Consider the following 21,899-nt stretch of genomic DNA (forward strand, 5'->3'; position numbering starts at 1 on the left):
AAACAAGAGAGGAAAGACGTTTTAATTTGTTTCAGAATCTAAATGGTTCATTCTTTTGTTTTGTTTGGCGAGGGAGAGGAAATTACAGTTCTTCAAAACTCACCTAATGTTTAGTATTTAGCAGTAATAAGACAAAACCTAAAATTGGGAAATGCTGAAGTTAAAAATATAGGCTTTGTTTCATGAAAATAAAAGTAATTTAGTAGGAACTGAGGTTTTTTTTTTATTGAGTAATTTTCAGATGAGAGGCTATTAAATTAGACATTACCACCAAAAGGTATAAGTTACAAAATCACCTTTGGAGAGATAGTTGCTATGTATGAGCTGTTATCATATGAGTAAGTACGAAATTAATATTTTTTTATTTAATTGGTGTAATTGTTAATTGTTTTCACAATAAGAAGTAAAGCCCAAATATTACTAAAAAAGTCTGTCTACATCCATAAGAACAACAATAATATTGGAAGTTAAAACAAAGACAGAGTTCCGTGGTAATTGGGAATGAGGGAAAGCATAATAAAGGAACAGGAGAAGAGTAAGTGCAGAGAAAAGATGGTTTAGATTGGCATGAGACGAAGATAATAGAGAGCAGTGCCGAATGATCAAGCATAGATAAAAATCCAGTTGAAGGTACGCAGGATCGCTCAACCAATCAGTGACTTTGTTTTTGTGTTGATGCATGCATCATTTCAACCCTGCAAATTTTTGGACGCTGCACAGGGACACACTGCATATATGTATGTGTGCTTGTGTTTATGAGAGATGATAAAAATGATAAAGGACAGAAAACAGTATGTGAAATAGGTGGTGAAGGGGTCAGACAATTAGGACAATTACTGCTGGGGCTCTAAATGAATGGTGTCACTGGTGGCAGTTTTGCAATTCCCATTTAACAGTTCATTTAATTTTGAAATGCCAGACCTAATGTAATGGATGAGATCGGGAATCTGGAATAGAAAGTGGATGCAAAAAAACAGCGAGTGTGAGCTTTGCTGTTATGCATGTGCTAGTTTGCCAACATGTGCCTGGAAATGATGTTGACAGTGTAATTTGATGAAAGCCAACTGCTATTAATGAGGCGTAGTTTGGTGTAAATTATGTTTCTTGATTCTATATTCAGACTTTGCACTGGGAATGGAACTACCTTCAGTTACAAGAGAAAGAGTAAGGAGTCAAAGAGTGAAATAAAGGACTATGTGCGTCTGAGTGATGTTTGTCTACGTGATGTCTTAGGTATGGTGAAAAATGGGAAATTATTCAAAGGGAAGGAAGTGTATGTGCATGAACACAAATGGAAAGATTTCATGTTCTCTTGGTTCACTGCAAAGCTATGTATTGTTATTGTTAGCAAAATACTAGGTTATCAAAACTAAACATAAAACTAAAACCAAGAGTTTATGGAGACCTGTAACAAGGTCAAACAGTTCTTACAGTTATGGTTTGTTTTGGTCAAAAAGCGTTCTTTGCATTCAGAAATATACAAAAACACAAATTTGTTTCTAACAAAATTCCATTAAAATACGTATTATAATAAATATAATAAGTGCTGACAGCCTGAGCAGAACACAGTATAATGCTGCTGCCTTTGTCTCTTCACTGCTGCCAGTGGCAAATCCACAGCTGCTTGCCCCCTTTTCTCCTTATGTTCACTACATACTAATGATCTAAACTTTGTTTAAACATCACTTTACCATACGTAACACAAACCACACATATCGAATCCGGGGGCAAACCTTACACGACAAAGCCATTCTGAGAGCCAGCTTAACTAATCCAAACCAAACTGAAGTGGACATCCTTGCTTGAGAGAATTCCAGCCAAAGAGAGCGAGTGGCGACAGATATGATGCAAATGAGCCAGAGCCAAGTCAATCTACTCAGAAAGATCCAAATCAGGCTGATGCAACACATTCACATCGATGTGTTTTAAATATGTTCACTTATATTCCAGTGTTGGTTTAATGCTACCAGTAGAACATGCTCAGAAAGATGACACATCTGAAATCCTGCTGTCATATTGCATACATCACTTTAAAACTCATCTATCTTCTTTGTCTATTCAGGTTTTCACATTTTTCTGTTAATTTGTCTCCTTCTCTTGTAGAATTCTGAACAGCAGAGCACTGCAGATGGATTCAACAATTTTTGCCTATCTCAGTGGTTTGAAGTGTTTGAGTCAGCGGTGAATAAAGATGCCATCCTCAGCCCTTACCTGGAGTGTTTAGCAGCCTGGACTTCTGACAGCTGTAGATGATTTGCTGCTCACAGTATTCTGCACTGGTGGTGATGGCAGTCACCTGGAAAAACAAGTGCAGAGATATATTTTCATTTTATCTTATCGCACTCAACCAGACAGGTCAACTTCTTGTAAGAACAAATAGCTTGAAAATAAAACCCAGCACTTTTCAGCAGCAAATGGAGAAGCTAAAAACAGAGCATGTGATTGGTTTTAATTAGGAGGAAACGACATCACAGGACTAACATGCTTTTCAAGTCCTCTAACCCCTGCAGAAAAGCAGCCATAGTGTTGAGGGCTGCGATGACCACACAGTTTGCTGATCACTGGAAGTTACAACTGCAGCTAGAAAGCACTCAGTGCACATTAAAGACTTATGTGAGAGTGACACGCAAAATCAGAGTTTTATGCAGCCGCGTTTTCCAGGTAAGAACAGGTGAATTTAGGAATATATATTGTATTACACAAGATTGTAGTTTTCAAAGCCTCAGAATGGAAAGTGGAGCAGTTGCTTTCTTGTTGTTTGTTGCTGCATATTACACATTTGCCTGATTTTTACCCCCTGAAATGACTCACACAATAGGGCAGCTATGTATCCTTTACAAAAACTTTACTAATTACTGAAGGCGCAGCTTGGCAAGAACACTTTACAAAAACTTTACTAAATACTCGAGAGTATCAGGTTGGCAGGTCCACATTACTGAAGGCGCAGCTTGGCAAGAACTAACAAATGGTTAGTAACACATTTGCCAACAACAAAAGTCAAATAGTTGGTAAAAACCTTCAGCCAGTCAACACTGATTGACTGTGTTTGGCTTTCAAACCACGGCAGTCTGTATAAATTGCAAGCTTTTACGATCGATAGTTAATGAACAGTTCTTTTTTCCTTGTGCACTTTTAGGGAGTGTAATTGTAAACAATACAACAATTAGCAGTCACTGCTGTTTTTAATTTGGGCATCATCGTGATGCAGTCTATTCCAAACTCTATTTATATAACTTTTTTTTTACCATTTTTCAAAATTCAATTTCTATGTACAAATTGATATGAAATAGCATGATTTTGTTTAAAAAAGTATGTATTCTTTTTTGTTGACCAACTTATTTCAAGAGCCAAACTCAAATAATAATCAGGCATTTGCACCACTCAAAAAGATAAGAAGAAGAAAGCTATTTTACACACAGGCTACATCCATGCAGCAACTGTAGAATATTTGTTCATTTCTACTGTATTCAAAGGCTTCTCATCATTATGACAAATGGGAGAAATGATCTCTCTTAGCATCTTAAAACCCTTCATTCGTGGCTACAAATGCACACCTACTGTACTGTATATGATATTACACACTTGTTTTAAATATACATTCATTTGAATGAGGCTTCAACAAAGGAAAAAAAAAACAGTTCCAGTACTGGGTACTGGGTATCGGTAGTGGGATTTGACTGGACTAGATGTACTCTTTATTAGCTTCTTTTTCTGTTCTATTACAATGTTGATTTATTATTACAACACCAATGGAGCTGAGTTATTCCAGTGCTCGTGTTCCTGAACAGCACTGAAGGTGTAAAGTTGTATGTAGTCAGAGATCAGTGTTCTCACCTGCTCCATCGAGGCACTGTAGTTGACCTGTAGGACAGTCCGTCTCTCTCTACTGGAGCCAGTAACTGGTGTTTTGGGCGGTAGGTTGTTCATAACTGTTGTCCACACTTTGTCCTCTAAAGTAAACACACACAAAAACATTTAGGACATGTTGGTCTTTTAGTATTTGTAAATGCACCCTATAAACACTGTCTATGGCAGTATTTGAAAGAAACATTAACAAAGATTCTGAAAAGTGATAAACAAAATAAAGAGATGTTTATTGTGTGTTTTCAAACATTACAAAAATATATATAAAAAATTGATTTTTTCAAAAAACACAATGTACTGACATACATTTACAAATGGGTCAACAACACAAATTAGGTCAAAAAGATAGATGTATTCATACAAAAAGAGATCCTAAATTTCTAAAAGTCAGATTTCGTCTGGAGCAACTTTGACATGTTTCATTATCACATGCAGTATTACTCCAGAAAATTACTCAAGATAAGAGATAAGTACTCAATATCAGTCCATGGACAGACCTCCCTCAGAATTCTATAAAGAAGGAGTTCTCTGATGGAAACACTGCTAACTGAAGTGCTGAGACTTAAATGTGGGGTGTAAAAGCTTTGTTATTTTCTTACAAAAATAAAAAGATTTGTTTCAAATGTCTTAAAGCTTTTTGGCAAATAGTAACTTAACACGCACAGAAAGAGTGGATTAGCTGTGAGGACAGTGATACTCTTCTGTAGACTTTGGAGTTTAATTGACACTTCTACTGTTGCAGCTTTAACCAGTCACTCATACATCGCCCAGTTCATTTCCACTGTCAGTCAAGTTATGTGTGGTGCGTGTGAGACTGCAGTTCCCAGCATGACCGATGGGTTAGTTGGTGGACTAAGTGACATGCCGTTAATAGTCTCGCCTTTGCTCTGTCTGTTTGCATATACTGTATGTGTATGTGAGCACACCCGCCCTGTGCGTGAGTGTGTTTGACGTAGAAGTGTCACTGACTTCTCGAGCCCGCTTAGGTTTGCATAACACGTCTGATTCATGTATCTTTGGTGCATGGTTGTGTCTGTGTTTACTTCTTCACAGTTGAATGTCAGCAGTGACAGTGTTGTCATGGAAACTCTCAGTATAGCAGGTTAAAAGTTCTGCTGCTGGGGGTCGAGGATGGACAGCTGGAGAGTTTCCATATAACACAGGTCACTGAGAGCGGAGAGCAGACAGAGTTGGAGACCCTGGACACTGACGCAGGCACACACTCAGGCACGCACAAAGACACACACAAGCAGAGACCCACAATTCCAGGCACTCCTGCTGACAAACCTGTCATGTTGCAGTTTACTTTGAAGGGACCAAGGGGTCCGCTGCCATCAGGGTCAATCCAGTAGGTGTCAAAAGACTTGCCCAAGTGTTTATAGGCCTCACATGAAGGTTCATAGATAGCTGTGTATAGAAAACAGAAGGAAAATGTACAGAAGGCGAGTGTAAAGTATTAGTAAATAGTCAGTGCCAAGCATAATAATAATAATATATTATAATATAAAGATATTGAATACAGAAGCAGAGTGAGTAGTGCCTTAATTGTACACAATTTACCAAATATATAAAAAAAGGAATTATTTTATTGTGAAATCCTAATGTGAGCCAGTCCCTACTGGACAGAACCGGTTCTGAAACCTGAATGCAATTCTATGTTCGTGCAGTAAAGAATCTGCAATCCATTGACATCATAGAAAGATAAACATACTATAATGACAAGACACCATGTTTTTCTTTTTTGTAATAAAAACATTTCTAAACTGGACACATGTGACGCATCAAATAAGCAAGAGTTTAGCTGAGGGTCACAACAAAGGCATTCATTTCACTCAGAGTGAAATAAAAAAAAAAGTCACTGACATTTTCACATAAAAGTTGTTCGACCAGTCTAAAAATAGTCTTGTTGTCTCAGGATATGTCACAAGATAAAACACTATAAAACACATATTGTGCTACACAGTGAAATTAATGTGACAAAAAATGGACTTCTTCCTAAAAGAAACAACATCTACATTTACTTTCTTTACTTTCTCCTTCCAGAGGGCAGGCTAATGCAGGTGCCAGTCTCAATTCAGCACCTGTCAAGAAGAGGTGTCTTGTCCCTCACACTCTAGCAATCTATCTGACAACATATTGACGTTATGTTTGTGTTGATCTGCACAGAAAGACAGAGAGAAACAGACAGAAGAAGGAATTACCCTTCAGAGAAATGTGAGGGTTGAACCTAGAATCTGAACTTTTCTGTTCCTGAGTTCACACAAACTTTCAAAGAATGTGAACATTGTCTTGTGTTTACAGCAGTCACTCAGTTTGCTTTCTTTTACATTATCTTAGGATTCAACAAAATATTTGAATCCTAGAAAAATATACTTCTTCTCTTGTATGTTGGTTGTAAATTAAATTGTTAAACATATGAAGCCAAATGTGATCCAATATCCTGAAGGTGAATGTCTCTGTCTTGTATTTCTTTTGTCTCACTTTAATCGTGGGTCAATACGATTGTAATTCTGAATAAAAATCCCACTGACAAATATCTTCGACTCTTTGACATTTTGCCTTTTGTAACCTCATTTTCTTTCAGCACAATTGTTTTTCATGGGCTGCTTTTTGGCCGACCTTCTTTGAGCCAAGTACACAGTGCCCACAGAAAGGCCTGGCCTTTGATAACACCTCAATAGCTCATCTGCCACACTGCTGAGATCTGTGGCACTGGAAGGAGAAACAGCTTAATCACTGAAAGGCGGTCAAAGGGTGGACAAAGGAGAAAAAACCCCCAAAAGGAACAGAACATAGTGTCACTAAAGTGAGATTAATGAAGCAGACGGACAGGAAGCACATTGACGTGCACATAGTCCTGTACTTACACGTGTGACACGTGGCTCCATTGTATCCTGTTCCGTCACATGTGCAGCTGAAACTGTCCCATGTTTGCGTGCACCTGCCTCCATGCTCACAGTGATTTGGCATACACCTTGACAAAGACAAATTTATATTTAATTGATTATTCATCAAAATAGTGGAGGTGTAAAAACCCAGTGGTAATTCCTGTCATTAATTTGTGAAATGAATTATTGTATACAAATGCACTTTAATACATTTTCAGAATGCACTGCCACCATATATTCAATTTCCCCATCATCCACCGCTCTAATAAAAAATAAAAACACCATCTAAAGCCCCCACATGCATTCGCAGGGGTTAGAACTCAGGCGTGACACCTGGCTTGTGTCAGACCAGCCTCGCTGAGCAAAGAGCAGTAAACAAGTCTATGGCTTGAGATGCTGACTGACACAATGTGTCCAAATGAATTGTGACAAACTGTAGACCAATTAATATTTCTTCGAAAAACGGCTTCACCAGAATTATGAAAGGAACTCTTGACTTGTTCAACAAGACACTGTAAAGATGCACAGCAATGACTAATACCTAAGAAATCCTAAGAAGCTAATTTTGAGTTAATATTTTGTGCATTTCTTTTTCTCCTTAATAATTCCATCATTACATTACATACATCGGTCACACAATACAGGTGTGAAAAGAATACATCTACCTGAAGTTATTTGTCTTTCTGTTCTGGCCATATATAGACAAACAAGTTTCAAACAGTTGTGTCATATTTAGGCATGTGATGTATCTATATTTGATGATTAATTGTGATTAATTTACAGCGACCTCATGACAGCTTAAAAATACATAACATAAAGACATCATAAAACTTCAATGTTTTCAACATAAGTTTGATAAAGATTATGGTGCATCATAAATAAATGTCAAAAATCTGTACAGCTATTCAGAAGATGAATTTGGCCTTTGTTGGCCCCAATGTGATACATCTTATAGTACAACACCTTAGAACAGATAAATGTGGAGAATCAGTTGTTTTTTTAATTGTGGATTAGAAAAAAAAAAATAGATTACATCCAGTTGTGACATAAACCTTTGCAAATGTCAATATTTGATCCTCAGTGGAGGTGTTCTCTGATTAAAAGTGTCAGTGAGGCAAAATGGAACATCGTTAGTTGCGAAATTCATAGCAGCAGAACAGAATACTTGTAAATCCTTAAAGAAAATTGCAGCCCATAAAACATGGTGTGTTAGAAGGAGACAAAATAACACAAAATGGATGTTTTCTTAGAATACGCTCCCAAAATTCTTCGTCATTGTCAATACAGCATGCAGCATGGAGACATCGCAGTTGTTCAAATTTGAATTCCAATTGTAGTCCTAAACAAATCAAAGATGTTCTATTTGAATTGCCCGCAGGCCTTGTGGGGATGGATCCTGAAGCATTGCAGAGTTGGAGCAAGCACAGACAAAATGACGATAAAAGAAAAAGCAGCTGGAAGAAAAACAAGCAGTGACTCATGAGAGCTACAGGGGTCGTTTTAAAATACTGAGATCTTCTTAACACAAGCAGCGAGTAGGACAGTAAAGCAGCTCAGATACGCTCCTTCTCTGGAGAGAGACATGATAATCAGTGTTTCTAACACATGGTGTGTGACTGAGGCTGACACAACCGTGGGCTTGTTCACGCTGATATATGATGACAGTATAGAAATGTGTCCTTTGACCGATCCCTAAGGGTAGATCCACTCAAAATAACATTCCAAGTCTTTGCAAAATTAACTTAAATGTGTGCAACTTTGACCAAGTATTAAGGAAAAGAGAGGGTAACGTAGTGTCCATAGAGAGGGCCACTATACTGTAGCCTCATCCCTAGAACTCCCTGGACTCTATTCTGACTATGGAACTTTATGTTTTTTCACTTCTACATCATTTACAAATCTATATGTATGTGTATGTATGTGTGTGTGTGTGTGTGTGTGTGAGAGAGAGAGAGAGAGAGTAAATTCTGTTATATTACAAGCTTTAGATAAGAAAAGAGAAGCAAAATGTGATGTGAGAGGAAAATGCACATCTGGTGTTTGCATGCTTTTATGTGCCACTGCATGGTCTGCGATGGGATCCTTACAGAATAATAGCAACACTGGGAAATAGGCATTTGCATGCAGACAATCGTACCCCTGTTGTGTGAGTACACATTGTGTGTATGTGTATGTGTGTGTGTTTGTGTTTATCTCTCCTTCTCCACGATCTCAGCCAAAAGAGAATCCCACACTAAAACAGCATTGATCAAAAAGAGGTCAGACTGAGCTATTGAACTGCCTTCAAAGACATTCTGATTAGTTAGATGGTAACATTGTGCCCATTCATCTTCTCTGGCAGAACAGAGCCGACCTAAAGTACTGCAGGGCAACATTTGGAGGCACAGAGCAGGGCAATACTGCAATCTGTGCGGACAGGATAGATTTTGTGGACAATAAGACCTTTACAAGAGTTTGAACAGTATTTTTTACCAAGGTTACCTTGGGGGTAGCAACTATTAACAGTTTCACATGAATGTCATAGTTAGCACTAATCGTTTTGGAGGACTGCAGTACCTCTTTAGAGTATTCAACTTCCACCACATATATTGCGCTGCAGTGTATCTGCAGGATAGTTGCAGTAAGAATGCAGTATCTTACAGGTCTTTTAACTAATCTCATTAATTTCATCACACTGGTCTCTCTTCTAGCTCCAGGTGTCGTAATGTTCCTACTTCATCGCTTTACTGCCAGATACTGTAGATGGGTTTTCATATCAGCCAGTGAACTGTCTAACTATATTTCATGATAATAGTTTACCAGATAAATTACCATAATTTTTCATGCGCACTATCTTAGACAGTTAGTCAAACTTGTATTCAGTTTTTTTTTCTGTACATCCTTCTGAACATCCAAAATAAAGTTATTTAAATTACAGTGGGTCTTGGTTTGTGACATCCTCTTCCTACAGAGTTTCATGGTCGCGTCACCATCTTACATAAATTTACTAAGAAAGTCTTGATCCATCATGCTGGCGTACAGCGTTAAGACACATGTGTCAAGTTACACGGTGTAAGTGGAGGATCCCAGTTTATGGATTTATTTTCATCAGTCCAGGTATTTTATTTTGATCACTACAATAATAATGATAATGATAATAATAATATTAATATGTGGCGCTGTGGCCCAGAGGCAATGTCTCTGTCATTGGTGTGGAACTCCAGGGTTCACCTCCTGGGCAAGTTTGAATCCCGGATGGGGTGGTTAATACCTTTCAGTGGACTCACCACCTCTAGGAAGGTTTGGGGGGTTGGTACGGTGCAATGTGATTTGGGTGGCGACTGCTGCCCCCGCAACCCGGTAACGGATAAGCGGATGAAAATGGATGGATGGATGGATAATAATAATAATAATAACACTAATAAAACTAATAATATACTGCACACATCAAAATTACATTACACAGTGTGCGCATTTAGCAACACAATACACAAAAGTTTTGAATGACCAACTTTTGTGTATGAATTTATAATCCCTAAAGCTTTTGAAAAAGAAAATTGCTTGATCTCATAAGCAGCTTATAAAGTGTCAATAGTTTAAACATGGTTGAAGTATTATCTACAGCAGCACAGGAAGCCTGGACCTCTCTTCTTAAGTGAGGGCGACATTGATCAAAATAATCAAGCAGCAGCAGTGAGTATCTACTTCTCTGAGCAGGAAAATTGATGATGGTAAGTGCTATTGACAAACCTGATCTGGAAACAAATTGCTGAGTGAAGTGAAAATGCTGTTCCAATCACATCAAGGTCAACTCCTAATTGTAGCTTCCCAGGCCTGTTCTACTTAACAGCACGTTCTTTGAATCTTCAGCTATTCACTAAATCGTTTTGTTATGCCTAACACATCACTTCCATGGCTCATATTTAATGCAGGGGAAGGCATAATCACTGGGGGGTTAAACCAGTTCACCAAGTTTAAACACTTTGCACACATCAAACACATCAAACTCAGTGTAAGCACTCAAAGAGAAGCTCAAGGCATGGGTGACTCTATGACAAATCCATTACAATCTGTTTGTCTGGTCCACGACAAGGAAATAAATTGAAATGTCAACAAGTTGTAATGAATTCTTCCATAAAGGCAACACTTTGACATTTTGTGCAGAATTTCAGCTGCGGTCTATTTGACAATGAACAGGAAAAATTGTAATGGTTTATGTCATTTGTTTAACTAGAGGATTATAGCATATTACAAGGATGAAAACTTTTTTTAACGTTTAGTGCATGAGTGCAGATGGCACTTGGGGGGACGGAGGAGGTTCATAGTGACCCTGAGATCTATGTTTGTATGTGTGTGTTTCTGTTAAGATTATTATAGTTATTGCATAGTGGTATTTCAGGCAGGCCCTCCCCCCCCCCCCACTACCTATCACTTCCCTGCTCATCTTACTTATGTAAATACAGTTTGTATTTGTATTGAAGTTGTTTAAAATTACTGATGACTTTTTAAATATTGGTGTGATTGTTGGACTTACCTGTCAATAATTGCACACATGTCCAGGCTGACATTTTCAAACGCCCCCACAAGTCCTTTTTCCACTGCGTGTAGGTCAGCAGGTTGGTCATCTAGCAGGATTGCTTGCATGCAGCCTTGAAAAGAACGCTTCAAGGGTGGAAACAGCGTCTGTAGAAAATAGCCTGAAACCAAAACAGGAAAAGAAAAAAAAAAAACATTTAAAAAGTTGTGACAAATGAACTTTAATAAAAATTGGGAGCATAAGGTTCTTCTGTGATGCAGACGAGGTTCCCAATTAAAGTCAGTTCAGTAAAAGGATTTTAAGTTGATCTGTTGTTTAGAGATGCAGGTGATGAATTAAGTGAATAAACAACAGCCTTCAACAAACGTTGAAGAACAAAAGATGTGTGTGTGGAGATGGGGGGAGGAGGGGGGCAATAATGAGGCAAAAGTCTGCTTTTGGTCCATGATTTACAAGACATAGTGAAATGAAGACCCTCCACAGAAGTAAACATCAAACTTAACAGCAACATCATCCTTGACAAGGAACAACAGACTGCAGTGCTGGGTTATTGTCTCTTTTTACTGCCAAGAACCTTCATCGGTTCTCACGTCCTTTTGTTTTAAAGCTCCTCCACATGGCTCATTATCTCTAATGTCAGAGCTAAGGCCGCAGTAGACTAGAGGACATGTGGGTTTTTACTTTATGCAATACCTTTATGGGACGGAGGAGTCAATGACTCGTCCAGAGGTGGCACTGGGCCTTGACTGAAACGGGCAAGAGGAGAGGATGAACGTCTGTGCATACAGAATGGCAGTGAATGTGTTTGAGAAAACTACTTTGTACAGATATGTGGGAACACAGAGTAGATATGTTGGTGCTTTATATACGGGGCCTATGCAACAATAATTTAAGGTTGTTGTTACAACGAATTTTTGCATGTTGTATCTGGTGTGTAAGATAAAAGAGGGGAGAGCCAGGGAGTCAATCTTTTATACAGCGTGCAGGTCAAACATAAAACACCAGCGCTCAATGACATCTTCATCATGGTGATGTGATAAGCTGTCACACTCTCTATCATACCTATCAGCCTTGAGGCCAGCTCATCAGAGGATTATAATAGAGGGCGTATGCACCACTGCATGTGTGGGACTGTGCGTGCGTGTGTGTGTATACGGATGAAGAGAACACTCCCTGATGTTCCAATCTAAACAGCTCGAATTTGTACAAACAGACTGCGTCGGTAATTTGGTTCTGCTAGATTCATATCCTTTCTCCACATATTACTCTTTTCACGTTCCACTCCAAACACGCCTGCTGTCATGCCTGCCATCTGTCTCCTCTGCTGCCACACCTGTCTACTGACATTCCAGAGAAGCTGGAGACCAATGGACTAAGAAAGGCAGCGGGTAAGAAACTGAAAGAGATGCAGAGGATAGAAAACTTGCTGGCAGCACTGTGTGTCCTCTGGATAGCATATAAATGCAAGAGAAATGCAGTCTTCCTGACAGTTTGGCAGAACAAACGGAAAGATGCATGGAATAAGGAATACAGTAGTAGTAACGGAGAATAATGCAAAAGAAAAACCTCATTAACAAAGGCACCTGGATATCATTGTCTGTATTCACAGTCACAGCTGAGTCTTTTTTATTATGGGCCTAAAAAATGAATGCATTGATCACTTTATGATTTGTAAAAGTAATCAGATTAAAATCCAAAAGCATTTTAACACCCACACAGAATGACGCGTATCCACTTATATTCACTATCTCTACTACACAAGCTAGATACATGTGGCAATATACACACGCTGTGGTAAAATGGTTTGTTTCACCAAAACACATCAAGCTTAATATACCATCCCAGCATGTGTTAAGTTTTCGACTCATTCAACAGGGCACCATTAGGACTCACAAAACACAAACTCTATTATTCAAAATATTGAGTTAGGGATATTTTTCTGGACAATTTTTCAGTTGACAATTATATCATTTGAATATCACATAACCAGATGCACCTACCTGCTGTCATTTGTCCTTCTATTCCAGCAACATTATAATTATAATTATGATTAATCCTGATCAATCCACAGCCACCATGTGATAGCACTACATGTAGTTCTGTAGTCCATGATAACGAATCAAACCCCAGCCCTTATCTGCTTAAGATGTAATAGGAAAATGTTGACTTAAGGTCTGAAGTCTGTAGACATTATTTATTACATTAAAAAAAATCTATTTTTATTTTGCTCAGGAAGTGCTTAAAATGTAGTCAGACAGTAGTCAAAGTTCAAATTCACCCTTATTACCACAGAGAAGTCTTTGTCATTATTGAACAGTTTTAGTGCACTGTTATTATTCCTCCTCCGTCAACAAACCTTAAGGCCAATTTTCTTCTGTGCCTCTCGATGTATCATTCTATTATTCATAAAGATGTGATGCAGCTGTAGTGACAACACAGAGGAAGACACGGACCAAGATTAACGAGGTGGAATCACAAACAAGGCACAGATGTGGCCGTGCATCTGTACATCCTCCAGCTACGCCACCTACGGCCTGATTCCAAGTTCGCCTTAAATCCAAGAATGTCTGGGGAGAAAAGTGTCCTCGTGGTCCGTGGATTTTTATTTGCACCATAAACAAAAGCTCCGTCTTGTCTTACTCCTTAGGATCCTCAGCACCAGCAGTAATCACTCACAGTCTTGCTGGCACTATCACAGCCCCCTGCTGTGCCCAAGGAGCTTCTCTTATAATTCACAGTGTAGGACCAGCACCAACTCTCTCCTCCTTAAACACATCAGATAGACGTGGCTGGGCCTCGGGCTACAGAACACTTGTTTCCACACATTTTGAATGATACATCTGCTTTCAAAAGAATAAGGCAGGGAATTATCCAAAGTGCTCAGTGGGATTTAACTCTACGACCGATTCAAAGGGAATAAAATATGACGAGAAACAATGTGTGAATTTACATTTTGTTCATTTATGAACCACCTGCTGCCGTTTCTCCCAGTCCTCCTGTCCTTAAAGGCCCTAAAAATGCCTCTCTGAATCTGATTGTTCTTTCAAATATTACATACAAATATTTATATTCTCTGACCTTCTCAGATCTGAGGACCTGTGCCGTTTGAAATGTAGGTTTGCCTTTGGGACTTTGAGAGTTTGGTGTGACCTTGTCTTTTTAATGTGTGACTCCAAAGAGCGGCACTGAGTCTCTTACAGTAATTAATCAGAAGTCACTTATTTCTTGTTGACTTTAGAAGCTCAGGTGCTCTTACACTTTGGAGGGTTCCTGCAACCAGGGAATAATTACCAGGTCATAAGACAGATCGCTGCTGTGCATTAAAGGCAGCACAGCAGAGTCGGCAGGAGGAGAACTGCCCAATTTGCGGGGAGTCATTTGTTGTTAGCTGCCTTTTTAGCCTTTGTAGTCACATCAGATCACAATGTTCCTTTCAAACTAAAATTAAATGGTGAACCAGAACATGGATAGGCTTTTGTTCTTTCCCTGTACAAGTGGAATGGAACACATTATACAGTTCCCTGTACATGTATGCATTTCAGGGTTTACAGCATGTTTCTCGCTCACATACAATGCAATGCGTGGGGTGTGTGACAGTGACACATACAACTGAAGTACATATATATGTGGGTGAGTGTCAGGTTTAATGTTCCTAAAGTGGGTAAATGCAGCCATATGCTTAAAATGAATGTCATTTTAACTGATACAGTGTAGTAAACATTCAATTATAGAGTTTTATAGAATTAGCTTACACTCAATGACAGATTAGAAGTGTAACAGAGACCTCTGTACTGCAGGCAGGCCAACTGAGTACACACACTTTATTTCAATGAAGCCATATTTTGGTAATTTTGCAGAACAAAGCCTCACACCGTCCTGCTGTGTGCATGGCCCATTATTGTAGCATGCTATTTTTTAATGTAATAATGTAATAATGAAGGTAATTTGCTTTAAAATAACAGGAATGTTCTGTATCTTTACCTCACTTGGCCTCAGCTACAGAGTGCAGAGGTAACACACAGACGTTGGAGGCATATGGAAGGTAATTTGCTTTAAAAAAACAGGAATGTTCTGTATCTACCTCACTTGGCCTCAGCTACAGAGTGTGTGCAGCTCAGTCACACACTCAACAAACTGTGTAATTATGTACGTAAAATAATGTGGTGAAAAAAGGGTTGAGGATTTGAGACACAACTACAATGCCGCTCTAATAGCCTGAATAATATAGATATTGTCCCGTTGCCTTGTACTGAGGAATATATATATAGCATATATGTGAATGTGTGTGCATAAATGAGAATCTTTTTTATTTTCCGTCTTAAAAAATTCCATTTGGGGAAGTGCATTATCAGGAGTGAAAAACTACTGCCCCTGTAAGATAACCTTCTGGTTCAGAAGGCTGTTTATAGAGACAGAACCTTGAAGGATGGAGGTGGAAAGATGTCAGAAGAGGGCAAGGGATGGGTCTATTTTTGTGATGTAAGTGCATCAGGACCAGGAAGAAATGCGGAAATTATAAGAGTAGAGAAGATGGTAATTGTAGGTCGTGGTCTTCACAATTTTACGAGTAAATATGTATGGAGTGTATAGTATTCAAACCGGTAAACAAACCTAAGGTACACTGGTCTAGCACCACCTACAGGGCTGGAGTGTGTGCATCACGTAATTAGTCAGCTAGAAATAATAAACAATAAATAATAGTTTTATTATTTTAGCGTGTTTTCGGTGAATAATGCCTCTAAATAATTAGGTAAAATAACAGCCTATTACTATACATAAATATGTTTCTATTGCATGATTTAAGAGCAATGCAAGGTGAGTGGACATTTGTTTATAATCTACAACCATACATTTAAAACAAACATATAATATAATAGATCGTTCGAAGTGACAGCTATGGTTTGAGATGACTAAATTCAATAAATGAAGTGAAGGCTGTGTCTTTTTACTGACATTCAAACCATAATATTATGTAAATCCCTAGCTGTCCCTGAGGTATATAATTTTCAATAAATTTCAATACCAGGGATTCACAGAAGGCGGGGAGTTACTGTATATCTTAGGATTTATCTCATGGTTCCTCTGCTGATGTGACATTAAAGTAAGAAGAAATTAAAAAAGAATAAGCAATAAATTATGTTGAAAACAGGAGCAATCCCCTAACTCATTAAAATGTTGCTGCATCTTTTCACCAGCAGCTGTGTCCCACTGATATTTTCTCTGTTAAAACTAGAGTTGGATGTTTTGAAGATTTTTGTAAATTCTGTGCTAACCATTAAGGAAAACACGGATTGATTGTAGCTATGTTTGATGTTTGATGTGTTCAAGAGTATGAAGGTTGTACTCTGCCATATTGCAGTGGCAGTGTCAACAGAGAAAGATGTCCCTTAATTAATCTGAGCAACAAAAATGATTATTAAATGTATTAGCCCCAGGATTATCACGTCCTAGCTTTTCGAGAGCTGAATATTGGCCCACCACAGTCATCAAAATACATTGAACATAGCCACTTATGCAGATTGGGTAATTTATTACAATAATTAAATCATTGTTTAGCATTTTTGGCAGACTTGCTCCAATATTACACATTGGTGGTATTAATATTAATGCTATCTAAAAGCATTCTGGAACCCTGTAATGTTTGACGGAATAGCACTAAGAAAATGAAGACTGCATACATTTGAGTGCTGATTTATGCATAAGAATTGCAGGAAAAACAGCAGCTCGTCTGCTTCTGTATGACTCTGGATAAACTACACAATAAAATTGAAGAGATCTCTGTCACTCTCTCTTCTTCTGCCTGTGTCCAGTCATCCTAGGCGACAGTAAAGGTGAGTTAATCCCAGGAATGACATTATCTCTGTGTATAAGGTTAAATTCCTAAAGTAAACTCTCACCGTCTTTGTGTTTTTAAAGACAAGATTATTAACAAAAACCTCTCCTTCTTTGTGTGTCTGTGTTTCTCACTCTCATTATCACTTCCTTGCTCTAAATCCAAACACTTCTTCTGAGTTGTTGTTGAAGCCATAATGAAGAATATGATATGCATACTTATGTACATGTGTGGCACTTGAGCTTTACCATTACACTAATTAGTCCTAATTTAATTTAATGTGGCAATTTGCCATGCTTAATAAACATTAATTGCAGAGGGAAAGAAACATTACTATAAGTGGCGGACATGGAGTCCTGCAGATCGGCAAACCCCGACACTGATCATTTTCCACCAGAGCAAACAGTACATTTACTGCATGAGTGAGACAAGGAAAGGACAAGCTAGGACAGACACAGAAGACAGCAATGACAGCTGTGACAGGGATGGATGTGCAGTTGGCAAAAGGGACGACGTAAGAACACGACGCCTCCAGCCACGGAGTGTCACGCCTGAGCACATTGTTGCCTTAAAGCCTTTAACGATTAGAAGCAAAAGCATGACCGGGGCGCTGGAACTCACCCTCGGCCATAATGTGAATCCAGTACAGTACTTATATTAACAAGGGCCGTCTATTTTACTACACTGTTGTTGCTAATTGCAGTGCAATGACAGAAAACCCCTCAGTGACAGAGAAATTGCTGATGGGATAGAGTCGGAGAGGGTCTGGACAGCTTAATGCATTTGGCCTCTCTGACTCATCATGACGAGCGATCAGAGAGAGCAACTAAGGTCAAACCGCAGAGTGGACCATCATTTGTATTGTGACTGCATCATCCACTTACCACTGTACTGCATGGAAATTAGCCCATCTGTGGTTTTTTAAATAACATTATCAACATCGTGAATGTGCATCTTGATGTTGTCTGAAATTTACGTTATATTTTCCTTTATTCTTTTTGACATTTTTTCAATACTTTTAACTCCATCATTTGGATCAGTCACAAATAATAAAAAGTGATGAATTACTAACATCTTACTTATAACTTCTGTTGTTTGTCTTTGTTTCATTCATAAGGGGAAAAGAAAAAAGTTCTTTGTCACACTTAGAAATGTTGACTCAATTCATCATTTATCAAATTTACTCCACAGCTACCCTGGGATTCATCTGATTAAAAACTAGCAGTTTTAGAGCCTATAGTTTTTACTTTTTGAAGATTTGAAGATTATTGATTGCCCTTAAAATAACAAAGAACTTAAATTGTCTGTGTGTGAGTTACAGTCATATTTACTGACATATCTGTATGAGACTTGTAACAAAATGGCATGACAACTATCATGACAACTAGAACCTGCAGTATAAATCTTTAAACTGTTGTCATTCCTTATTTCTTAAAACATAGGAAATGATTTATTTACAGTTTTATTGTTTCACCACAGTGAGTCTACCCTAAAGCTTGGTAAACTGATGCTCAACCTACTCACCCTCAAACTGACTTTTTCTTGTGAGGCCTCTGCATCTTTAATGACTGAAACCCAATGGTCTATTTTTTTGTTTTTTTTTTACAGAGAAACATTTCCAACGTTACAGTGTGTGTGTGTGTGTGTGTGTATGTAAAAAATGTTGGCTGATGTGACTAATCCTCCTTTTACTACAGTATGTAACTCCAAAATGACACCCTGTCAGTGACCTAAATTTCACTCTCACAAAATAACAACCAGCAGCTTTGTATCCCCTGCAGCCTTCACACATGTTTCTCAGCAGACTCCCCACTCCTCAGCATTCATCATGTCATCTCAAATTACTGAGGAAAACTGCAGTAACAGTTGCTGCCGTTTTGGCCAAACATTTGGAAAAACTGAGACAACTACAAAGCAACTTTGTACTTGCCTTATGTAGAGGTTAACAAATGTGTAAAGCACTGGGGTAGGTGAGAGCCACACACTGTAAAATAAGTAAACACACAAAATATGCATGTTTCCCTCCTGGATACATACAGGTACTGCAGGTAAGACAGGCCTGTGATTATTCAGTATATCTCACTAAAGGCATAGTTTTTAGAAATAAAGAAGTAGAGAGAACTACTTATATTTACTACAACATTGTCAAATCTGTTGTACTTCGCTGTTATTAGTCCATAATATTTGAGATGTTTTTGCTTTGAAAAATAACCGTGACTGAGAGTGTAGCTATTGTTAGGGGAAAAGTACTACAAATAATGTACCCTTTTTTAAAAATTAAACCAACCCTTAATATTTAGGCTGAACACATCATGATGTTGGATAGAACTGGGCAGCCGACAGCAGCTAACCATGAGTCACATAATGATGCTGGCAGTGGGTGGGAGTCTGGGTTTTCTGTCACTCCGTTTGTTAAAAAGTCTCTAGCCCAGCTAAAGAGAGAGAGAAATATCATAGCATTAGAGAGATTATCTCATCTCAGCTGCTATTGATTCACAGCTCAGCGGAACTAAAATCAATATATCACCAATTGGATCAAAACATGCACCACAGGGAGAGAGTCGAGAGAAGACGAAATGGAAAGATGAAGGGGAAAAGACAAAGTTAGATGAAGGACAGATTATATAAAATTCTATTAGCAAAGAAAAAAAAACAATAAAGGCTTCACCATCGATTTGAAGAAAGAAAAGTACAGAGCTATTATAAGCTTCAAGCAAGTCCACTCAACATCAGCAGGGAGTAAATGAAGATGGACACTGGAATAAAAAAGGACGTTCCTGTGAATGTCTGTGTCGTTTTCTCCGTTTGAGTTTAGCTCTCAGCCTTATTGACTGGCCTGAGGGGGAATAGCATTGGTTGATGAAGAGACTGTGTACAGACAGGAAGAAGAACAAAGGCCCAGCAGAGATATAAACACTGAGACTCTTCTTGTTAATTACTGTCATTTCTGTAGGTACACACACAGAGCCATGTGTAAAGTAGCAGAACACCAGAACACGTGCAGGTGCTGATGGATATGAACCACTTCCACGTGGATGGACAGCAGTGTCTGGCACCATTAACCTGCCATTTTGCAAATCCTGATTGATTGTGGTTAATGGCGGTCCTGTCAAAGTCCATCATTGTAATCGCCCACCTACTGTTGTTTTCAAAGTCTAATATTTGCAGATTAGGATCCTTTTCATGTAAGAGCCAGCAGGTGGCTCCACCCCTGACAGGCGCTAAATGATGCCATTCTCAAAAGGTTCTCTAGTGGACTGACAGGTAATCACATTTTTAAATGTTTTGCCTTAATAATTACATACATTTTTTATACATTTTTACATTAACTAATAGGATGGTGATATAAAGGAATAAACCTTTTAAGAGAAAGAGAGGGGCAGGGGCATTGGCTGAAACAGTTTTTGGCAATAAAAAAAAAACAGTTTATTGCTAACATTAAGTGTTGTGATGCTCTAAATAATTAACCACCAATTGTATGTGACTTGGTCAAATCAGTGAAAGTAAGTAATATCTTTTTCTAAAAACCTTTTAGATTAAGGTACCGTTATACCTTACTAAGCAGAACTTCAAAGAAACATATACAGCCCATTTCCACAATAACAAACAATGATTGGTTTCCCCCCTAAATGTATTTAACTGGACGTGTTTAAGAGGCTGTGTAACAGCACCATTTTAAAGTCAAATGATAATGGCGACCCTAAAGCTGAAAAACACTGATATACTGTAATGGTATACTCTACCTCCCAAGTGATATGTTCCCCCTGTGGTGATGCTGAGAGGCAAGTTAGAGTGAACAGCAGAGCCTTCGTCCCCATCTGTCATCAACATGGCAAAGTTCTCCTTGGCAACCAGCTGTACAGCATGCCACTGTCCGTCGTTCAAACCTGAACCTACAGGGTGAAGATTGAAAGGCAAAAGGAAGTTTGTCAGTTTGGTCAAAGCCTTATTTTTGTTGACAACAAACAGTTTGAACACCGAAAAACATTTCTATTAGATCGTATTATTTCCTGAGCTCAGACTGTGGCAGCTGGTTTGACCAGTGTGTGAATAGAAATTCAAGGCTGGTGTCTATTACACTAGCAGAGAGTTAACTTTTTTATACCAGAGCACTGATCGTCAAGGCATTTGGCTATAATTTAAGGAAAAAAAAAGAATGAATGATTCATCAGAAGTGAGCGATCAATCTCGAAAAAATAAACAAGTCTACAATTTGAAGAGGACTTTGTCGTAGTTTTTTGCTTCAATTTTCCACACAGCTGGTTGTTTGTTTTTTATATACTGTATATATTTGGGACTTTTGATTTATTTTTTTTTTTTTTTGCACAAATCTATTGGGCAACACTTTCTAAGATGCACCACTGACTGTGTGAAACAATGGCTCTTTCAAGAGGAATAGTGAAACTAAAAAAGCAACAAAACTGACTTTAACATCTGCACAAAAGGCTGCGAATAAACAGTGAATTTACATTCCAGATGTTTTTATCCCAGCTGATTTTCGGACTGGAAATTTTCAATATTGTGGCATGTGATATTTATATATTGGCACAAGAAGCAGTTTCTCATTGACAGTAAGAGAAGGGGGAAGAGCAGAGGGAGGAAAGAGAGAACAGGAGCAGGCAGACGACACTGCATTATATAAAGTACAGTCACACAAGTATGACAGTGCAAACAATACAGTCAGAGGAAGAACTTCATCATTGGTGTCGGATGTTCTTCAGAGTGAGGTTTTATTTTTAATAAATAAAAAAATGAATAATGAAAAAGTGTCATTTGAGTGAATGTTCATTAAGGAACA

General features: G+C 38.3%; 1 protein-coding gene across 4 annotated transcripts in view; it reads right to left on the bottom strand.

Annotated features, from left to right (window-relative positions):
- cntnap2a (contactin associated protein 2a) overlaps positions 1-21,899 on the bottom strand; it is a 241,864-nt gene that overhangs the window by 86,386 nt on the left and 133,579 nt on the right. For all 4 annotated transcript variants that reach the window (XR_003049312.1, XM_025054369.1, XM_008307446.3 and 1 more), the window contains 6 exons: positions 20,845-20,994; positions 11,266-11,428; positions 6,732-6,838; positions 5,152-5,271; positions 3,835-3,950; positions 2,212-2,296 (listed from right to left, as the gene is read on the bottom strand). Coding sequence is in view for 3 of the 4 variants with exons in the window: in XM_025054369.1 (XP_024910137.1) it covers positions 2,212-2,296; positions 3,835-3,950; positions 5,152-5,271; positions 6,732-6,838; positions 11,266-11,428; positions 20,845-20,994 (741 nt within the window). In the remaining variant the exon portion in view is untranslated. The remainder of the gene's footprint in view (positions 1-2,211; positions 2,297-3,834; positions 3,951-5,151; positions 5,272-6,731; positions 6,839-11,265; positions 11,429-20,844; positions 20,995-21,899) is intronic.

The sequence above is a fragment of the Cynoglossus semilaevis genome, chromosome 3 (genome assembly GCF_000523025.1).
Source record: "Cynoglossus semilaevis isolate Cse_v1.0 chromosome 3, Cse_v1.0, whole genome shotgun sequence".
In the NCBI taxonomy this organism is placed as follows: domain Eukaryota; kingdom Metazoa; phylum Chordata; class Actinopteri; order Pleuronectiformes; family Cynoglossidae; genus Cynoglossus; species Cynoglossus semilaevis.